A 20,625-nucleotide genomic window follows, 5' to 3' on the forward strand; every position below is an offset into this window, starting at 1 on the left:
TAAAAAACAAGGAAGAAATTTGTTATGTAAACTTATGAATCTGTTAAATAATAATTTAAGAAATTATGAAAAACATCCCCAGAGGAATACTTTCCCTCCATCTAGATATCACTTACCCACCCAGCATGTACTCACCCTTCCTCTTTAGTTCAGTGGGCATATCAGTGCCCGCGATGCTGAAATGCCAACAGAGACCATCTCCTCACAAAGCAGAGGGACAGCAGTATAGAGCATTGCTGTGTACCAGGAGCTGTGCGGCTGGGCATGGTGCATTAGGACCCCACGTGATCCTCCCAATCACTCCTGAGGCTTAGCACAGCTAAGGAGGATCCAAGTTCAAGGCCAACAAGCTAACTCAGTGAGAAAAGGAGCTTGCTGACAAGCTAGGGACCTGAGTTCGATCCCTGGAACCCACATGGTAGGAGAGAAGTGACTTCTGCACACCCCTGCTGCAGCGTATACACACACTCAAATGCCACACATGCATGCACGCGCACACACACACATACACACAAATAACTGTAATATAATAAAACCAGTTTTAAATTTCATCATATTGTTGAGTTTGAGTCCAGGAGTCCAGCCTGGAACTGTATTACAGAGAGAGAGAGAGAGAGAGAGAGAGAGAGAGAGAGAGAGAGAGAGAGAGAGAGAGAGGATTTAAAATTAAATTCCAAAAGTAAAAAGTACGTTTACTGAGTGACTGGCTCTGGAACCTTATGGGATGTGGGGCCATTTGTCATTCCACAGCCAGGAGCAGGTCATGGCAGGAACCCTGGCTCCTCTGAGAACAGCTAGTTTCCTTTTCCTTTGTTCCTCTGTGTGCTCACTGCATGCTACTCCAGCTGCCCAGCTGGCTGGCTCTTCATGTGTCCCCTCCCACCTCTGGCCCCGGCTGACTGGGAAGAAGACAGTGCCTGTGAGAACAGCAGGGACCGTCCACAGATCTGGCCTGGCTCCATCCCTTTCATCTTGGCCTGGCCTGTGTTCTCTTTACACAGTGACGATGCTCGCCTGACATACAAAAAGCATGACATAATGTAGTTAACCCGAGGTCAATATGACCTGGGAACTTTCAAAAACAAAGACCCAAAGACCCGGGGAGCTGCCTGTCTTTCTGTCAGGCACCTTGAATGCACACAGTCATGGACGTGTGGGGGAATGTGAGGGGAAGGGTCTGACCTAACGGTGACACTCTAAGGAGGCCTGCAGGGCCTGTCTGTTTAGACGCTCCTTGGCCTCTGCAACACTCTTCCTTCTGCATGTGGGGCAGGACCCTATGAGTGCATTGGTTGATTTGTTTCTTTGTTCCTTTGCGGTGTGTGTATTCTTAATTGCTTTTCTATTGCCGCGAAGAGACACCATGACCAAGGTGACTTAGAAAGTATTTACTGAGGTCATGGTTCCAGAGCATTAGAATCCGTGACCATCATAGTGGGAAGCATGGCAGAAGGAAGGCGGGCATTTATAATGTTGCTGGAGCATCTATAATTAATAATAAGTCTCTATGTGGTTATTTGGGAGCTGGTTGGTGGGACAGAAAAGTCCACCTACGTGCATCCTTAATCCCCGCTTTCCTACAGAAACTGGGAAATGGAGAATGGAGAATCTCCCAGATTTTCTGAGTACCTGGAGTACTCAGAAAACACAAGAGCGGGGTTGCCTTAAAAACAAGGTGGAAAGGTGAGGATCAACTCAAGGAAGCTGGTCCTCTTACCTCTACACAGGAGCCGTGACAAGCTTGCCTACATATAGACACAGAAACTAAATAAACATAATCAAAAATTCAACATTACAGGATATATCCATGTATGGGAACATCACATTGTGTATAATTTTTTTTAAAATATTTATTTATTATATATACAATATATGTATGCAGGCCAGACCTCGTTACAGATGGTTGTGAGCCACCGTGTGGTTGCTGGGAATTGAACTCAGGACCTTTGGAAGAGCAGGCAATGCTCTTAACCTCTGAGCCAACTCTCCAGCCCCAGAAAATTCTTTTCTTGAGAGAAACTTTGAGCATATCCATTTTCTTTATTTTACATCATGTGTCTGTGGCTAGGCAGGTGCAAGCGAGGGCAAGTGCCTTCTGAGTAGGAAGTGGATCTAGGCTCTTGAGCCTGAACTACAGGCAGTTGTGGGTTGTCTTGATGTGGGTACTGCAGTCAAAGCCTCCTGAAGAAAACCAAGTGTTCCCTCTCTCTCTAGTCTCCTTATCCCATCACATTTTCCAAAGAAAGCACCTGTTTGTTAGAGTTGCCCGTGTTCACTATCTGCCAGGTCTCGTCTTTGACCATACTGTTGGAGCCCTGCCATGCAAATGGCCATAAGCACAGAAGTTGGTTTGAGCTGAGACTGAGACGTACAACTCAGAGTAGGCCTCTCATTTTCACCTGGGTGACGGCCCATAGTTCCCTGTAATGCTGACACCTCACAACTCAGTACAGTTCCAAGTTAAGGCTTTCAATTTTGAGATGTTTTCCCCGAGATTGGGTTTTTGCTGTCATCCTCACACCTTCCCCTAAGTGAATAATTTTGAATTATATCCTGGACATCGTGAATGTATAAGTTACACAGGCACTTCATTCTAATTTACTTCTTTAAGGAATGCCCATAGACCAAATACTGGTTTTATTCTTTAGCAGGGCTGCTTAGAGTCTATCAGTTACACAGAGGTCTGCTAGAGAGCTGAGTAGTTTCTATACAGAACACGGTGCTTCTCCATTTTGGCACTTCCTTTCCTGGGATTTCCCACTTGTCTGTGCCTGAGGTTATCCAGTTCCTTTGGTTGGTCAAGTCATTTAAGACTATTCCCTCTCCTTATGCGTAGCACAGGGTGGGCTAGGGTTGTCTTCAGGGTGAAACAAAAAGACTAAAGCATTGGTGTCTGCCTGGTTTTGGTTGTTTATTTGTTAATATCTTTTTTTGTTTTTTTTTTTAATTGATATTTATTGAGCTCTATATTTTTCTCTGCTCCCCTCCCTGCCTCTTCTCTCCCCTCTTCAGTCCTCCCCTAAGGTCCCCATGCTCCCAATTTACTCAGGAGATCTTGTCTTTTTCTACTTTCTACTTCCCATGTAGATTAGATCTATCTCAGTCTCTCTTAGTGTCCACTTGTTGTCTAAGTTCTCTGGGATTGTGGTTTGTAGGCTGGCTTTCTTTGCTTTATGTTTAAAAACCACCTATGAGTGAGTATATGTGATAATTGTCTTTCTGTGTCTGGGTTACCTCACTCAAAATAATGTTTTCTAGCTCCATTTTCCTGCAAAATTCAAGATGTTATTTTTTTCTGCTATATAGTACTCCATTGTGTAAATGTACCACATNAAATGTGTAGTCCTGGCTGGCCTCGAACTCCAGATCCACCTGCCTCTGCCTCCTTCACCGGCCTGTGCCACCAGAGCCGGCTGTGTATAATTTTTTTTTTTTTTTCGAGACAGGGTTTCTCCATAGCTTTTTGGTTCCTGTCCTGGAACTAGCTCTTGTAGACCAGGCTGGCCTCGAACTCACAGAGATCCGCCTGCCTCTTGTGTATAATTTTTATATCCGTTAAATGAACCATAATTAGACAGATGTAAAGGCGAATACCTGTAATCCCAGCCCTTAGGAGGCTAGAAGAGGGCACTCTCGAGTTCAAGGCCAGCCTGGGCTGTAGAGAAACATTCTGCCTAGGAACAAATAGAATAGCTGTCTATCACAATGGCAGACTTGTGGCTGGCCTTCCTCCTGGACTGAGGGGCTGTGCTTTCAAACTGGGCTTTAAACTAGGCCTGCCCCTCCCCAAACTCCTCCCATCTACCTAGAAAAAAATCCTTTCTCTCTGAGGAACTGTGGGGTTGTCTGGATGTCACCATGTGTCCACTAAGGCAGGTTTTATTTTGTTTTTGTCTTTTTGCAACAGCGCTTCTCTGTAGCTTTGGAGCCTATCCTGGAACTAGCTCTTGTAGACCAGGCTAGCCTCAAATTCATGGAGGTCTGCCTGCCTCTGCCTCCCAAGTGCTGGGATTAAAGGCGTGCGCCACCACCGCCTGGCTCCCACTGAGGCAGTTTTATGAGTTCCTATAACGGCTTCTATCCTTCTGGAGAGCAGAGCAAGTTGCAGCTGTCCGCTGAGAGGACCCACACCCGGGAGCCCAGGCAGGGCAACCCCTTATCCTTCCAGTCGGCTTAGCACAAATGGAGGCTCAGCTGGGCAGAGTTTCTGCTAACTGTCCAGACACGTCCAGACAGAATGTTCTCGAACTTTTCTCTCTCTCTCTCTTTTTTTTTTTCTTTTTTTGAGATAGGGTTTCTCTGTGTAACAGTCCTGGCTGTCCTGGAACTCTCTTTGTAGACCATGCTGGCCTTGAACTCACAGTAATCCACCTTCCAAGTGCTGGGATTAAAGGCATGCTTGAATGTTCTTGAACTTTGGCTATCCCAGTAAGCAGAGGGCACGTGACTGACTTCTTGTACATTGATGGTACAAAAGCTTGCATGCATTGTCGGTCATGGAGAAAACACCAGGCACCATCCGGTCATTCGGAGGTTTACGTAGGCTCTGATAACATCCTTTGCCAATGCTAGGGATTGAAGCGTGATAGACAGATGCTATGACACTGAGCCCCGACCCCCTCCTTTTAGACAAGGTCTCACTCTGTTGCCCAGGTTGAACTGCTGGGCTCCAGGAGTCCTCCTGTCTCTGCTTCCCTAGCGGTTGAGGCTATTCAGCCATTAGCTTGAAAATCTTTTTCTTGATTTCTGTCTCCTGTCTTCCTTTACTTACCCAGGCTTCAAAACCCTGGATGGAAGGATCGAACCAACTCCCCAAGCTGTCTTCTCAGCTCCGCACTCATGGTGTCTGATGTATCCACCCACCCCACAAAATAAAGAAAGAAATATGAAATAAACACGGTATTACTTTGTTTAAACCGGGCAGATTTTGATCTCATGATGTTCTTTTTTTTGTTATGTTTTGTTTTGTTTTTCGAGACAGGGTTTCTCTGTAGCTTTGGTGCCTGTCCCGTCTCATGATGTTCTTTCCTCGGCCTCCCAAGTACTGTTATTTTGCTGGCTCCACTCACTGTACCTACTCTTTTCTTCTCTCTTTCTCTTGCTGTTTCAAATGGCTTTATTTTTACTTGGCCCAAGACTTGAGAGGGGCTCCAGGGCGTTACAAAGCTGCCTAGTGGCTTCTTGAGAGGTTCGGGTAAAGATCCTGAGGTGGGCTGGGACAGAGCAGAGGTGGGAGCCCCTCAGAAGGAGAGGCCTCCTAGTCATGCTTGAGAGTGAGCCGCTCAAAGAGGTACTCGCCCAGAGATGCCTGGGGCCCAGCCAACCTGCAGAGGTTGGTCAGGTGGTTGCCCATCTTCTTGATGACCTTCACCTCCTCATCCAGGAAGTGGCTTTCAAGGAAGTCACAGAGATGGCCTCCTGGGTTTTACGCCACTCATCTTGAGATGGCTTCTGCACATTCTGAAAGGATGCACGGCCTCCGCGCGATTGTTCAGCACCCTCGTGCTTCTCCTTGGCCAATTCACAAAAGAAGTGGCCTACGGCCTCCAGAGCCACGTCATCCAGATCAAAATAGTAGTCCAGAGAGAGGTAGGTGTAGGTGTAGGAGGCCCGCAGGTGCAGGTTGACCAGGCGGTTCATGGCAGCCTCCACTTCAGTGGAATAATTCTGACGAATCTGGGAGGTCGTGGCTGAGACGCAGTCTGGAGCTACCCGCAGAGACAGTGCTGGCTGGTCCTAGGAGCTGAAGGCAGCGAGATGATGGTCCCAGAGGCTGCGACTGGAGAGGATGAGGAACGGTGGAAGCTAACAAAGGGAGGCCCCCGGTCTGTTCCCTCCAAACACTGTTGAAGCAAGACACAGATCCACCGGATCTCCGAGGGCTGCCTTCTTTTATTTTTTTAAAATGTATTTTAATCAAGTCCCTTGAAATCCAATAAGCTTGAAGGAGAAATTTAACACAGTAAGAACTGGGCTTTGAATTATTTCAGATTTATTTCTTTTATCTTATGTGTATGAATGTTTGTTTATTTATTTATTATGTATACAATAGTCTGTGTGTGTATACCTGCAAGCCAGAAGAGGGCACCCATCACAGATGGTTGTGAGCCACCATTTGGTTGCTGGGAATTGAACTCAGGACCTTTGGAAGAGCAGGCAATGCTCTTAACTTCTGAGCCATCTCTCCAGCCCTGTGTTTGAATGTTTTGCCTGCATGCTCTGTGTGTGTCTGGTGCCTGCGGAGGACAGAGGAGGGCGGTAGGATCATATGTACACGGTTGTGAGCTGCCACGTGGGTGCTGGGAACTGAACCCAAGTCTTCTGAGAAAGAACAGGTGCTCTTAACCATGGAATCATCCCTCCAGGCCTCACCGTTTACACACCGGCCATCACAAGGATAAGGAGATAGGAATTGTACTAACCCTTGTACAAGGGCAGAAAGGAGGAGAGAGGCTGTCCAGGGGCAGACACCAGCTGTTATCACCCCAGCAGTTCCTGCCTGGCTGCCCCAGGCTCTCCTGACTGCAGGTGATCCTCACCAAGAACCACTTAGGCAGTTCATTGCCCCCAGGCTGCAGAATTCTCAACTTTCTGCTCGCAGCCCAGCTGCTGGCTGAGGCCTAGGCTGTGGCGGGAGCCTGAGCCTTGCAGCAAGAGCCAACTGCTAGACGCTGTCTCCTAGCAACCGGCTGCAGTCACGTGGCCGCGCGAGTTGGCCTCACGTGGCTCACCGCCAAGCCACGGTTGGTGCTGGCGCAACGTGACGGGCGGGGCCGGGAAGTTTGTTCCCGAGTTCGGAGCCCAGGAGTCCCCGCGGCCGTCGTGCAGGTGCCCTCCGCCGGGGTCGGGATGGAGCTGCCCGCCGTGAACTTGAAGGTGGCCGCGCGGCCGGGGCGGGCGGGGGTTCAGGAGCCTGGGGAACGGAGTCGGAGCAGAAGGGAAGGTGCAGAGCCCAAGGGAGGAGGCAGTGGACACCGAGAGGGACACCTGGGGACAGAGACCGACAGGGCCACCCCTCCCGGACAGACCCAGGCTGGCACGGGACCCGGACAGCCCGGACCTGCGCTCCTCCTGTCCCCCAGCAGCAGGACAGGGACTCCTCTCCTCCTGAGAGGTCAGACCCCCTCCAGTGCAGTCCCGCTGCGTCCCTCTGTGTGTTAGCACAGGATTGGAGAAATCCAGTGTCCCCAAACAATTGTTTCTCCCAAATTTCCGCATGCAGCGTCCTTCTTTCATAGTTAAGAAGCAGGAACTGCAGAAGTTTCTTAAAAGCAAAAAACCCAAAGCCTGGGCTGGGCCCCGGGCAGCGGGGCTGCCCACGGTGTCTTCATTTCCCGGGTTCTTACTTTTTCTTTCTCAGCCCTTCTGGTTTGCAGCAGAGGGGCTGGCCTCTCAGTTTCGGTCAGAGGGGCGTGGACTTGGACCTAAACCGGCCATCTTGGGCCTTGGTGCAGGCTCCGTGAAACCCTTAGACTCCCAGGTGTCAAAGGATTTAGCACCCTTTGGTGTCTGAGATCAAAGGGACCTAAGAGCTAGGTGGTTTTGGAGCAGCGGTGTAACTCCACAGTTGGGCTAAGCTGTGACTTACACTGCCCGGTTTCTCATTCCTAAACTCCTGGCCAGCAGCTGAAGGGAGGTATGATAGGCGCAAAGGATTGGGCATGGGCGGACCCCTTAGCCGCGGAGAGGTTTACGGGCTGCTGCAGGGCTTGTAGCTTTCGCTACTGACTGTGGGAGCAGTGGAGGTCAGGCGCTGCCTTCCTTATTCTGCTTGAGCCTGCCCCCAAATAATTAAGAGGACAGCATTAGTCCCAGTGGGAGAGCGTTTGAGTAACCCACACCAGGCCTGGGCTTCATCCTAGTGCCACGCACAAACAATAATAATAAGCCATAGGAAAGGGTGAGAAAGGAGCTGGTGTTTATGGGCCGATATGTTTTATTCAGACCTGCCTTGGACTTCCTACGTAGCTGAGGATGACCTGAAACTTCTGATCCTCCAGCTTCCGCCTCTCCAGTACGGGGCTTGCAGGCCTGTTATGCAGTCCTGGGGATGCAGCCCCGAGTTTCTTGCATACTAAAGCACTCTGCCGATGGAGCCACGCCCCCCAGCTTGTGTTGCTTGCTGATCTCACTTGTTTCTGCTTTGAGTCAGGGTCATCTAGTTCTGCCTGGCCTGGGACTCACTGTCCCACACAGATCTGCTTGCTCTTGCTTCCTGAGTGCTGGGATGAAAGGCCTGCACCACTACACCTGGCCAGTCTCTTAGAGAGATGTAAACTTCAGCTTAGGTCATGTAAGGAAATTGCCAGGGTCCCCCAAGAACTAAATGGTGCAGTCAGGATTTGAACCCCCAAAGACCCAGCTCCAGGGCTTGACATTCCCAGGTTCGGGGTTACTTGGGACTAACTGGTTTTGATGGCCTGTGTCGACGTTTAGAGCCTGATAGGCCCAGAGCGTCCATCACAAGTGTGAGTTAGATGGGCTTTAGGCCCCAGGATGCAGAGACTGGGCCCTCCCCTGATCTGATTGACAAGCCCTGTGTCTCCATGGATCTTAGCCAGGACCAGTTAGAAGCGAGTGCCCGCCAGAGATTGTGAGTTAACACGTAGGAGGGACGTCCAGTCATTGGGCTTCGCATCAATGACAGCGTTTTATTGTGTCTCTCGGTGTTGGGGACATACTGAATTATCCATAATCTGAAATTCAGAATGAGCCTGAGTGCTGGTCATTTTGTCTGCAAGATCTGTACCCTATGGAGGGCAGCTGGGACACAGTGGCTGCCCCCTTTCAGCTCCACCCTGTGTCCTTAAAGACGCGGTTTGCCCAGCACAGCTGGAGTGCACTAGGTGTGTGTGGGGGGAGGTGAAAAGAAACAGTTGTCCCAGGCTCTGTGAAGGAAGTCTGTCCCAAACTGGGCCCCACTGGAAGCTTGCAGGAGCTGAGCTGAAGCCGCTCAGGTTGGACTAGACCTGTGGTCCAAGCTGGAGGAGCCAGTGGTGGGGAAGCCGACAGTGGTCATGAGGCCCGTGTGTTGAGTGCTATACTAACCTCTGTCCCCTCCTCCCACCCCTGTCCTCCTGAGCCGAGGAGCGTGATTATCTTATCCCCGTCATGCTGACAAGCAGGTGGCAGTTGTATGAGGTCAGGAGACTTAACCAGGTTCGTCTGTGGATGGTCGGTCCCATGGCTTTGATGCCAAAGTCTGCCAGATGATCAGGGCAGGCAGGACCTGGCCCTCCTCCTGGGTAGCCCTTGAATTCAGCTGTCCTGGGGCATCCTACCGTCTTATCCATCAGGCCACCAAGTGTTTGCACAGGACACACCAGGATGTATTAAGTTGAGGTCTGGGAAGTCCCCACCTTCTCCTCCTCAGGGAATAGTAAAGGCTTGTTTTGTTTTCTTGTCATAGGGTACCACTTGCCTGGCAAGTTCTCTCCCACTGAGCCGCAGTCCACAGCCCCAAACAAAGGGTTAACCTCATGGCCACTGGACTTCTGCTGACCCACCCTTTTCTAAGTTAAACTTCACTTTCCTCTGCCCTGCCCCTGGCCTTGCAGATCCTGACAGTGGACGGAGTGGTTTTGGGGCCAGGCTTGGACACCGAGTTATCTGTGTGACTTTGTATCAGTTTTGTATCATTGTAAAAAGGGGTGGAAAATAGGCTGTGCCTTCTGGTGCCTGGGGGGGGTATTAAAAATTCAGACATTCAGACCAGATGTGCCCCGGTGGGGGAGGGGGCGGAGGGGGGCTGCGGTGTACATCTTGGCATGTACTGCGGTGTAGCACTTGGGAGGCAGAGAGGCAAGTGGGTCTGGTCTCTGTGTGAGTTCGAGACCAGCCTGGCCTAATAGCGAGTTCCAGGACAGCCAGGGCTACACAGAGAAACCCTGTCTGGGGGGGGGGGGGGCGGGGGACACGACGACAAACAAACCCATCTCAGAACTGAAAACAAGTTCCTGAAACAAAGAAAACTCAGGACAGGTGGTCTTGATCTTGCCTTTGCATCTGAGCCACTGTTGGGCATTCTTACTGGATCTAGTGAGCTGGGTCTCTGCAGCGTGAGTCTCCATTTGGTCCTGTAGACAGAGTGAGCAGTGGGTTCCTTGGGGTGGGCTCAAGGAGCAGGTGGAGCTTGGGTGGGAGTTACTGCAGACTGAGGCTTCCACCCAGGAGGGAGGTGGGCAGGCGTGGGGATGGCAGTTGTAAGACCTGGCAAGGACCTGCTTCCCTGAAGTCAAGGTTCCCTCGGAATAGATGCTCTCCTCTCTCTGTGGAGATACACACCATCCCATCACACAGAGGGGGGCCCATATTCCCCATCCAGCACCCAGTGACCCCTGGTCTGTTGGCCTTGTCTGGGGAAGAGCCAGACAGCCTGCTGTGGCTGAGCTCTTGTGAAAGCCAGCTCAGGCTCCCTTCCTGCTTTGGCCTGGCCTGAACAGTTTCTGTTTGAGAAGCCTATTTCCCTGAGTAAGAGCTAGCAGGGACTGGTCTGTGCTCACAACCGGCCACTGCCCCCCCCCCCCCCCCCCCCCCCCCCCCCCCCCCCCCCCCCCCCCCCCCCCCCCCCCCCCCCCCCCCCCCCCCCCCCCCCCCCCCCCCCCCCCCCCCCCCCGTGAACTTCCAGGAAGGGCTGGGTCATTTGATTCTGTTTCTCCCTGCAGCTTTCTTGGAAGTCCTCTCTGACGGCTGATTATATTCCTATTACAAAGATGGAGAAACTAAGGCAGGAGAGGCTTAGTCTTCCCCCATCCCCACCCAGAAAGGGTTTCTCAGTGTAACAACCCCAACTGTCCTGTACTTGCTTTATAGACCAGGCTGGCCTTGAACTCACAGAGACCCACCTACCTCTTCCTCCTAAGTACTGGGATTAAAGGTGTGTGCCATCATGCCCACCTTGAAGCTTAGTCTCTTGATCGGGTTCCCCTCCCATGGTGCCCTGCACTCACTCTCTGCCATACTCACTTGAGACGGGGTCTCTCACTGACTCTAGGGCTCGGCTGACAGCCAACAAACCCCTATGAGTCTCATGTCTCACCCTGAACATGGGGCTCACTGATTGAGCTAGACTAGTTGGCCAGTGAGCCCAGGGATCCCCCTGTCGGCTCTGGTCCAGTGCACTGCCCTGTCCTCCAGTAAGCCTCTGCCTGGGCCACGCCCTCCTCCCACTCATGGGGCTGGTCCTGGCACCCTGCCTGGCCTGACTATGCTCATCCTCAGCACTCAGCCCAGATGCCCACTCCAGCTGACAGTGCCCTCTGTGGCATCTGCCCTCCTGTCCTAGCTCTCCGGGCAGTGCCCTCTATCCAGAACCAGGGCTGGGATTTCAGGGATGCCAAACACCGTAAAAGGGTGTTACAGAAATACAAGCAGGCCAGAGGGATTTTTGTCCTTGGCGTGAGGACATGTTTGTGATGTCTCCTGCAGGGAAGTCTCAAGCTCCCCACAGTCATTCACCTTGAATCTGAGTTGCCAACTACCACTGGCTCCTCAACCCTCTCCCAGCTCTCCCCTCAGGCCTCGGTTAGTCTCGAATCATTATGTAGTTGATGATCTTGAACTTCCGGTCTTCCTGCCTCCACCTCTGAAGTGCTGAGATTACAGGTGTGCACAACTCTGCCTGATTTACATGGTGTATTCAGTGTGGGAATTGGGCTCAGGGCTTCAGGCATGCTGGGCAAGCACTACCCGGCCTAGCCCGCCCTCCTTGCTCTTCCCTTCTGTGACTGCTGTGGCTGCCTTCCCCTCAGCCCACAGCACTGGCCCCAGTGTCCTAAGAACTCACCCCATGTTAGAGATCCCTCCCATTTTCCCATTCAAACTTCTGATTCCAGAGCTCATGCCCCGGCCTTCCCAGAGGGACAGGACCGGGGAGAGGTGCCAGTTCCCAGGCGGGCTCATCTTTCTCCTTCACCGCAGACCCTTTGCTGTTACTGGGGTTTCTTTAAGACATTTGTGAGACCCTGGGAGTTGCCAGGCAGGGGTCTCCTGTGCGCTCTGTGCTCCCTGTGACACTGCATTCGCAGACTTACCGATGCCTGTCTTTGTGCCGTAGGTTATCCTCATGGTTCACTGGCTGCTGACAACCTGGTGAGTGACTCTGGGTGTCTGGCTGCATCTCCTGCCAGCCTGGTCAGGTCCCATCCTACAGGGTTTCAGCCAGTCACAATTGGCCAATCCATCTGCCCAGGGCTGGGGCTGCCATTGGCCCCTGCAGTAGTGTGTGCCAACCAAACCCCTATGTGGTGCTCCAGGATACAACTTGACCTTCCCTGTCACTTTCTGTCATGTGTCTGGAGCTTCCAGGAAGATTGCTCTGCCAAAACCAAGTCACTGAGATCGCGTGTGTTTTGCAGGCTTTGAAGTGCTGTGCGGGTGCCAGCAAAGCTGTGAGTGCTGTAAACAGCGGAGGGGGTCACTTTCCCTGAGGTCCCACATTGGTGTCTAGGCTAAGACAGGCCTGGAAAAAATACCAGGCCTCATCGCCCAATTGCCAGTCCCAGCCCTGCTGCTCTCAGGTCCCCAAAAAACCCAGGACACCTGTGGCTCCTCGTAGCTCTCCCAGCTCCTCCAGCATCACTCAGAGCCTGTGGCTCCCCCTAGCTCCTCCAGCATCACTCAGTCAGTATCTGTGGCTCCTCCTACTTCCTCAGGTATCACTCAGAGCCTGTGGCTCCTCCCATTTCCTCCAGCATCACTCAGAGCCTGTGGCTCCTCCCAGGCACATCTCACCTCACCCTCTACCCTAAACCTCTTCAACTCAGGGTCTGGGCTTGGCTTCCCTTCCCTGAGATTCTCATTTCTGTATAACTCAGCCAGTTTTGCTATCCACTCTCCTTGGTTCTGCTCTTGGTGCCTCACCTATTAGGTGTGTGCCTCCGAATCTGTGAAATGAGGCTCATGGGAACACCTCCCTCCAGAAGCAGCTGTGAATGAATGGATTTAGAGTGTGTGGGGCAGAGCCAGGTCCCAGGAAAGCCCCATGTTAACTGTGATAAGCCACTCTGCAAGCAAACATCAGTTGACAGTGATGCCCTGAAATCGACAGCAGGGAGGCTGTGGGTCAGGCTGGGGGATCTAAGGCAACTTTGAGCTCCAAGATAACAAGAAATGGCTGCACAGTCAGGAAACCAAAGCTACAGGGGCAGCCAGGAGGTAAGGGTGGGGCTCATGGGAGCCCCATAGACCACAGCATAGACGGCATTCCAAACAGGCCAGGGAACTGCCAGGAAGGTTGGCGTGGAGGAATCACAGGATCTGGCCCACACACGGCTTGCTGTCTCAAGAAGTGCCAGCAGAGGGGCAAGAGTGACAGTAAGACCTGCACAGAGGAGCTGCGGGCCCTGTACCAGCAGGAGAGGGTGGATGAGGCCAATTCAGGAAGCCAGTGGCCTGTTCTCAGGAGACTAAGGCCCTGGAGCAGGAGGAAGGAATTGTGGCTGCTCAGGGTGGTGATGGCCTGATTGGTGTGTCTTTCTGTGCAGGGGCTGCTTAGTGTTCCCAGGCTCCTATGCCTGGAGCAACTTCACTATCCTGGCCCTGGGCGTGTGGGCTGTAGCCCAGCCGGACTCTATTGATGCCATAGGCATGGTGAGTAGGGAGTGGGGTAGGAGAGAGCAAGGAACTAGCTTCATCCGTGTGCCCCATATCCACCCCAGGCTTCTCTCTTCCTCTGTTCTAAAGCCTTGTACGGAAGCCTCCCAGGATGGAGAGCCACTAGCTGGGCTAACTATACAGCGCCCCACCACATAGGGTGGAGGCCACTGAACCCCAAGACTGGCTATCCTCCCAAGCAATCTGACCTGCTTCAGGGTTGTCTTCTCGGGGAAAAGGATGGGACTGGGAGGCCTGGACAAGAGGGAGTGCCCTTCCTTTACGGGCTTAGAGTTGACACTGACCTGAGGTGCCCAGCTTTTCACAATGAGGCCATGGCTTCTTAGGACTGCAGAGGGATTTTTCCTTGTTTCCTAGTAGTATAAACAAATGGTACCGACACCAAGGGACTGTCCCTCTCAAATTCTGGAGCCAAGTGTTGGCCTCCATCATGTCCCTAGTGGCAGGAAATGAGGGTAGGGAATTCTGGGGCAACAGGCTAGAGCCAGATTCCTGTGTCCTGCTCCTAGGACATGCAGGTGTCATCATAAGATCTATTCCAGGCTGATATATGTGAGGGGAACTTGGGGTCTGGGGATGGTGTCAGTGCCCATGATCCCATGGTGGTGTTTCTTGCAGTTTCTTGGCGGCTTGGTGGTTACCATCTTCCTGGACATTATCTACATCAGCATCTTCTACCCAACTTCTGTCATTAACGACACTGGGCGCTTCAGCGCCGGCATGGCCATCCTCAGCTTGCTGCTCAAGCCCTTCTCTTGCTGCCTCGTCTACCACATGCACCGTGAGCGAGGGGGTGAGCTCCCACTCCGCCCAGGTAAGTCCTACTCTGTTCTGCCTCTCCCTGGTCCATCAGGCAAGCAGTCATTGCTGCAAAACCCTGAGCCCCAACTGTCAGTCTGGTGTGACTCTTCCTGCTGTCAGACTTCCCTCAGTCCAGAGCGTGTGAGAAGCCAGGAAGGTGTTCAGCTCCCAAGGGCAGCAGGCAGCCTCTGGTTTGGGCCTGCAGGTGGCTGCAGGAACAACTCCTTCCTTGTGTTTCCACCTAGCCCTGGCTCTGAAGCTGTGCTCTCCTGCCCTGTGGGATGTGCCCATCACGGGCAGACACAGTGCTAGGCAGGCAGTGATGATGCCGCGCCTGGGCAAGCAGGTTTTACTGTTGGCCAAGGGAGCCCTGTTCTTCACTGCCGTAGCCCACACTGTCCTCTCTGACCCTGTTCTCCTGGGGGAGCTGGAGGGTCCCCAGGTGGCCTGTGGCTCCCCACTCTGGATTACCTCAGCACCATCTAGACCTGCCCAGGAGTGGAGGGAACAGATGAGAGGCTGGAAGCCTGCCGCCCTTGGGACTTGTTCACCGTCCCAGGACAAATGTGCCAGGGGAGGAGTGTGAGAGACGTGGCTGCCTTCCATCTTGTCCTTACCCTCAGCCTTAGCCTTCTGGGAATAGCAACTGTGCCAAGCTCTGGGGCTTCTAGATGCAGTGCTATGCATGGATCCTTGTGCCTGGCCGAGAGCAGGAGAAACCTGTGGTCCAGGGGTAGATTCCCGATGGGCTGCTGGGAGCAGAGGTGGCACAGCAGCCAGTAGCCATGAACCATAGGACCTGCTACTTAGGTTTGAACTCCAGTGTCCTCTATTTCAAGTCACATACAAGCCACATACTACCAAATCAGTTGTCTCTCTGACCCTCAGGTTCCTCATTTTCAAATCTGTGCCTATACAGACATGAGTATTGGGTGGATACTGTCTGCTAATGGCATGGCGTCAGGGCTTCTGCTGCTGCCGTTGGTATTAGGATGCCGAGCACTAACCACGGCCTAGGTTGGATGTGTCTGTGCTCAGCAGAAGGCCCCACGGTCTCATTTCCCTGTTCTCTAGGTTTCTTCGGACCTTCTCAGGAGCACAGTGCCTACCAGACAATTGACTCATCAGACTCACCCGCAGCCCCCTTTGCCAACCTGGAGGACAAGAGCCAAGCTGCCCCGCGGGGGTATTGAAGCTGTCCCCTGGTCTTCCTGGTGCCCAGCAGGATGCTTGTCACCTCCTTTCTGGACCTATAGTGGTGTGTCCTCCGTTCCCCACCACAGATGTGGTCTGAGCCGCCGAGTGCCTTGGAGGTCATAATCCTCTGGTTTCCCAGCTGAGAAGAGCCAAGCCTTACCTCTCCAGGGAGCCCTCCCTTCAGTGTACCTGTAACCCCTGGCTTGACCTGCGGTCGCTTTCTTCACCTTCTGCTCCATAACTATACCATGCCCCTGCCGAGCAGTGCAGAGTGCTGCAGGGCCAGGCCTCTCAGGCCCTAAGATGGTCCAGCCCTTCCTAGAGGCTCTGCGAGCTTCTGGTCCTGCTCAACCTCTCCTGCATAGGAGCAAAGTCCCTGTGCCTGTCACTGCCTGATGGATTGGTGCCTGGGACCCCAGGCCTGGAGGCAGTAGCTCTGCAGAGGCTCCTTTCAGAGCCCTGGCATTAAAATTCAGGGGTTCTACGGCTGGGCTGTGTTTGAGCCATGTTTCGTCTCCCAGCTGGGATCTGGCTTACCCTCTTGGTTATGATTTCACCTGTGAATCAGTTGCAGGGTGAATCTGAGTTGAGCCACCCTTTATATTGGACCTGGTGGAAGGAAGGGCCCCCTATGGGTCTGGCCTGCCTCCAGCCAATGGGAGAGACAGGAAGTGCTGGTCAGCATGGCATGTGGCCGCTCTCCTTTGACTCAGATGACCTGGCACTGGTCTAAATCTTGCTCTGTCACTCAGCTGACATGTTCTAGGAGAGAGGTGGTTATGACCTCCAATGACAGGGGTCTGAGTGTCTGGTACCCAGCTGCACTGCCCCTGGAGCCAGCTGTAATACTGAGCTATGAGGCAAGGCATGGGTGGTTTCCTCTACCCCTGTGTTCTGACCACAGTTGACTGCCTCCTGACATGGCAGAGCCAGGGTCCCACTGTTACTCAACTGCCAGTTCCTGGGGATAGATACGTGAAGACTTGTGGGAGCCACAGGCGGAGGTGAGGGGCGTGCAGAAGCATGAGGCTGTTGACAGGCAGGGAGGCTGAGTGACAGCAGCTGTCATCCTCACTGAGCCTAGTGTGAGCAAACGGGGTGAAGAGCAGCATGTACCACTAGAGGGCGTTAGTTGTGCCTCAGCCTCTCAGAATCCTTAGGTTTGTTTAGAGTGTGTGCAGCATGGTCTAAAATATGAGCTAGGGCCCAGGGAGACGCTCAGCAAACAAAAGGCGTCTACTATCAAGCCTCGAGGTCTGCGCTTGGTTCCCGGAACTGAGCTCCGAAAATTGTCCTCAAACTCCACACATGCCATGGTGTGAGGTCGCCCCCCCACACACAAAAAAAATACATGTTAAAAATAACCCAGAATTTTGAAAACACACCCTAGGACACATGGTCAGGTTCACGATTGCAGGGACATTGGAGGAGGAAGCACCTAGGCTCACGGGAACAGGATGAACACCCGAGTTGTTTTCTCATGTTCCTGTAGTTCCTAGCAGGAGGAAGGCCTGGGGTCAGTACCCGCGTCCTCAGAGTAGGTCAGGCTTGTGGAGACGGAAAGTGAGGGAGGGGCTAGGCCAGGTCACAGAGCCTGCGACCATGTCCTCCTGGTCCCAGGTTCCCACACCTGACTGACTTTAGGAAGGCCAGAGGAGGGGCATCTCCCGAAGGGCTCTCCAGAGCAGATTGAGGCTAAAGCAGGGGAGCCGGGTGTTCTCATTGGTCAAGAAGAGAAAGCTACTCCTAAAAGCCGTCTTCTCATCTCCACGTAGATGCCATGGCACTTGGGCACACACACACAATAAAAATGTAAATTAAAGTGAGGATAAGACTCGTGCGACTCGGACTAGCGACGGTTGAGAACAGTGTCACCCCGATGTTCAATAAATGTGACAGCCTGTTGTATGTATCGCTGTGATACCTCACAAGACGAAGGGTGACCAGTCCACACAAATAGCTGTTCCTTTAACACCTGTGTAAGCATCGTGGGGGTGCCTTTGCAGGATTTCAGAAGGCTGGAGGTACCCTCCCAGGCTCCATTCTGTGAAGCGCTGTGTGAGTCAGAGACGCTCTGCGGGGTCAGTGGACGGCTCTGAGACTGGAGGCCGGAGAGAGTTTAGTGCTTTCCTGCCCCAGTGACTGGAAAATGGACTAAAATTCTGTACATTCTGAATTAGCTATGACCCAGAATATGAAAGAGTCCGTCTGTCGGTGCCTCTACCCTCCTCCCCCACGCCTCCCAGGGTTCCCAGCTCTCAAACTGATCTGGGGACACACACAGACTTGGAAAGAGGAGCCTTGGGCAAGGGCTAGAGCGAGCGGATCTCAGAGTTGGAATGTGCTGTATAGAGGCTGGGCTTATAGAGGCTGGGACGACTGGGAATTTAAAAAGAGGACATCCACTTCTACAGGTGACAAACTCGGCTTTAAAGCAGAAACTCAATGCAGCAGAGAGACTTGAGGACCAGTGGCCTGCAAGGCAAGTTTTAAGGACTCTCTCAGAAAAGCAGCCAGGAGACACATAGAGGTTCAGTGAGGTTACTGTTATGCCCAAATTCGTGAAGTCCCCCAAAAGCCAACAAGGAGACCGAGTCCCGTATGTAAAAGCAAAGAGCCTTTATTTTATGCAAGTTTGCAAACTCGGTCTCTCTGCATGTCCAATGTATTGGAATAAACAGAAAGCCCCGAGCTCAGTTAGAGTTGGGTTTTTATAGTAGTAAAGGTGGGGATAAGGGGTTTCTGAGGTTCAGGACCCCTGATTGGCTGACATTTGTCTAGGGGTGTCCTGGAGTGTGTGCTGGCAGGTGATCCTATCTACAGTGGTTGGAATGTTAGGCATTTTCTTTGGATGGTTTGTTCTTGGGTGGTGCTCAGGTAACCTCAGTTTGTGGTTCTTCCTGCAACCAGGTATTGCTTCAGGGTAAACTACTGAGACGCAGGTCTCCATTAAACTTATGGCTGAGTCCTACTCTGGCAGGTGATAATGGTTGGAAGTAAAGAACTTCCTTTGGCTGATCTGTTCCATATTTAGCTAACCCACTGGCCCCTACATTTATGAGATGAGGTTGCAGGAAGGTGGTCAAAAGGTTTAGAAAGATACTTGACATGGGTTTGTTTTGTTTTGTTTTTGAACCTTGTTTTTATTATTTTAAACTTACTTGTTTTACAGGATTCACTATGTAGTGCTGGCTAGCCTGGAACTCACAGACCCGCTGGCCTCTGCCTCCCAAGTGCTACCACACACACCTGGCTTGACACAGCCTTAGAAGAAAGGGGTAGGAAGAAGGCTAGAGATTAATTCGGTTGGAAAGATCCTACCTAGCATGCACAGATCGTGGGTTCAATCTCCAGCACCACTTAAAAAAAAAGGGGGGGTGTGTGTGTCGGGGGTGGGGGTGGGGTGGGTGTCACAGAAAGTTTGGGAATTTGTCTAAGGCCACCCAACAGCATAAGCCTTGTGACTTGCGTCCGGGCTCCTTTCTCTTGCCTGTCACAGAAAAAGCACACATTGCAGAGTACACTGCGGAGCAGAGGCTTGCAGTGTGGAAAATGCTCGAGGTTTGAAGGGAAGCGTGATGGACCAATATAGCAAAGTGTGCCGAAGAGAGGATGGGGCGTGGTTTCCAGCCACTTCTGGGGAGGACCTGCGGCCTGGAGACCACAATGTCAAAAAGAAGTCTGCTTATAGACATATGCCTTGGAACTGAGATGCAGGTCTTCGGCCAGAACCTCAGCTGCATGTGCAGCTCTTTCGGACCTAGGCACATGCATGCATCTGTAACTTTTGCTTGCGAACGTGCAAGGCACCCTGGGGGCGGGGCGGAGCTAGGCGAGCACGCTCACGTCTTTGAAATTCTTCCACCTCACACTCAACGTGGTCGTTAGCGGTCCCAGGCAGGGAGCCCCTCCCGGTTCAAACCTGATTGGTCAAAGGAAAGGTCCCAAGGAAGAGTGAGGGCAGGAAACTGGTCACAGGCTCCTGTGGTGAGAAAAGTGAGGCTCCTTATGGGGGCGTGGGGCTGAGAGGGCGGGACTTAAAAAACGGGCGTGGCAAGCGAGGCATCCCGCGCTTACAAACCAGCCCTCTCAGCAGAGCCGCCCAGCTGCGGGACTGTGCAACCGGCTGGTGGTCTTTCTAAATCCCAGTAGCTTCGTTTCTAGAACAGGGAAACAATCTTAGGACTGACGGCGGTGCAGAATAAACAGAATTCCTGCTAATGGCTGAGCTGGTGTTTAGCGTGGTTCAGTCACTTCACACGTTTATAAACGCAGCTGTGCGCCAGGCTATTCTGTATGCTGCGTGTGTATAGGAGGGACCATCATCTCTTCAATACACACAGTGACTGTAGGTGCCAGGAGGGGCACATGCAGGTCACAGGGAGTAAGGGGTGGGCAGCATGCTGCCATGGATGATAGAAGGACTCGCTGCATTTAAATTCGGGAAGGAAGGAATAAGGTAGAGGGGAAGGGACGGAGGGAGAAAAAAAGAAAAGGGAAAAGGCTGGCGATGTGGTTCTGTAGTGTGCTTGCCTAGCATCCTAGCATGCAGAAAACCCAGAGTTCGCGCTCCAGCACGGCACAGACTATACTAGGTGTGGAAGCACAAGCCAGTAATCTCAGCACTTGGGATCATCCTTGGCTATACATAGCAAACTTAGGGTCAGCCTGATCTCCATGAGAAACTCTCAAAACAGAAGAGAGACTGTCGAGATGGCTCCGTGGTTAAGAGCACTCACTGCTCTTCCAGAGGACCCAGCTTTGGTTCCCAGCACCCATGTGATGGCTCACAGCCACTTGTAACTCCAGATCCTGGGGATCTGATATTCTTAGATGGGCAAGGTGGCACACGCCTTTAATCCCAGTACTTGGGAGGCAGAGGCAGGTGGAGTTTTGTGAGTTTGAGATCATGCTGGTCTATATAGTGAGTTCTAGGCCAGCCAGGGTTACATAGACCTTGCCTCAAAAGAAAAAATCAAAAAAGAAAATATAACAACAGAAAGGGAAGAAGCT

The 20,625-nt window shown here is 52.3% G+C and overlaps 1 protein-coding gene and 1 pseudogene across 1 annotated transcript; one reads left to right on the top strand and one right to left on the bottom strand.

Moving 5' to 3' along the window:
- Positions 1-5,166: 5,166 nt before the first annotated feature.
- On the bottom strand, positions 5,167-6,390 carry LOC126508133 (ferritin light chain-like; annotated as a pseudogene).
- A 344-nt stretch (positions 6,391-6,734) lies between these two features.
- Positions 6,735-16,100, top strand: Agtrap (angiotensin II receptor associated protein). Its single transcript, XM_050153388.1, has 5 exons — positions 6,735-6,876; positions 12,056-12,090; positions 13,485-13,590; positions 14,233-14,428; positions 15,490-16,100. The coding sequence occupies exons 1-5, from the start codon at positions 6,850-6,852 to the stop codon at positions 15,606-15,608; spliced, it is 483 nt and encodes a 160-aa protein (XP_050009345.1). The 5' UTR covers positions 6,735-6,849; the 3' UTR covers positions 15,609-16,100.
- The last annotated feature ends 4,525 nt before the right edge of the window (positions 16,101-20,625 follow it).

Source organism: Alexandromys fortis, unplaced genomic scaffold (assembly GCF_014885135.2).
Source record: "Alexandromys fortis isolate MF-2015 unplaced genomic scaffold, M_Fortis_MF-2015_v1.1 scaffold_88, whole genome shotgun sequence".
Taxonomy (NCBI): domain Eukaryota; kingdom Metazoa; phylum Chordata; class Mammalia; order Rodentia; family Cricetidae; genus Alexandromys; species Alexandromys fortis.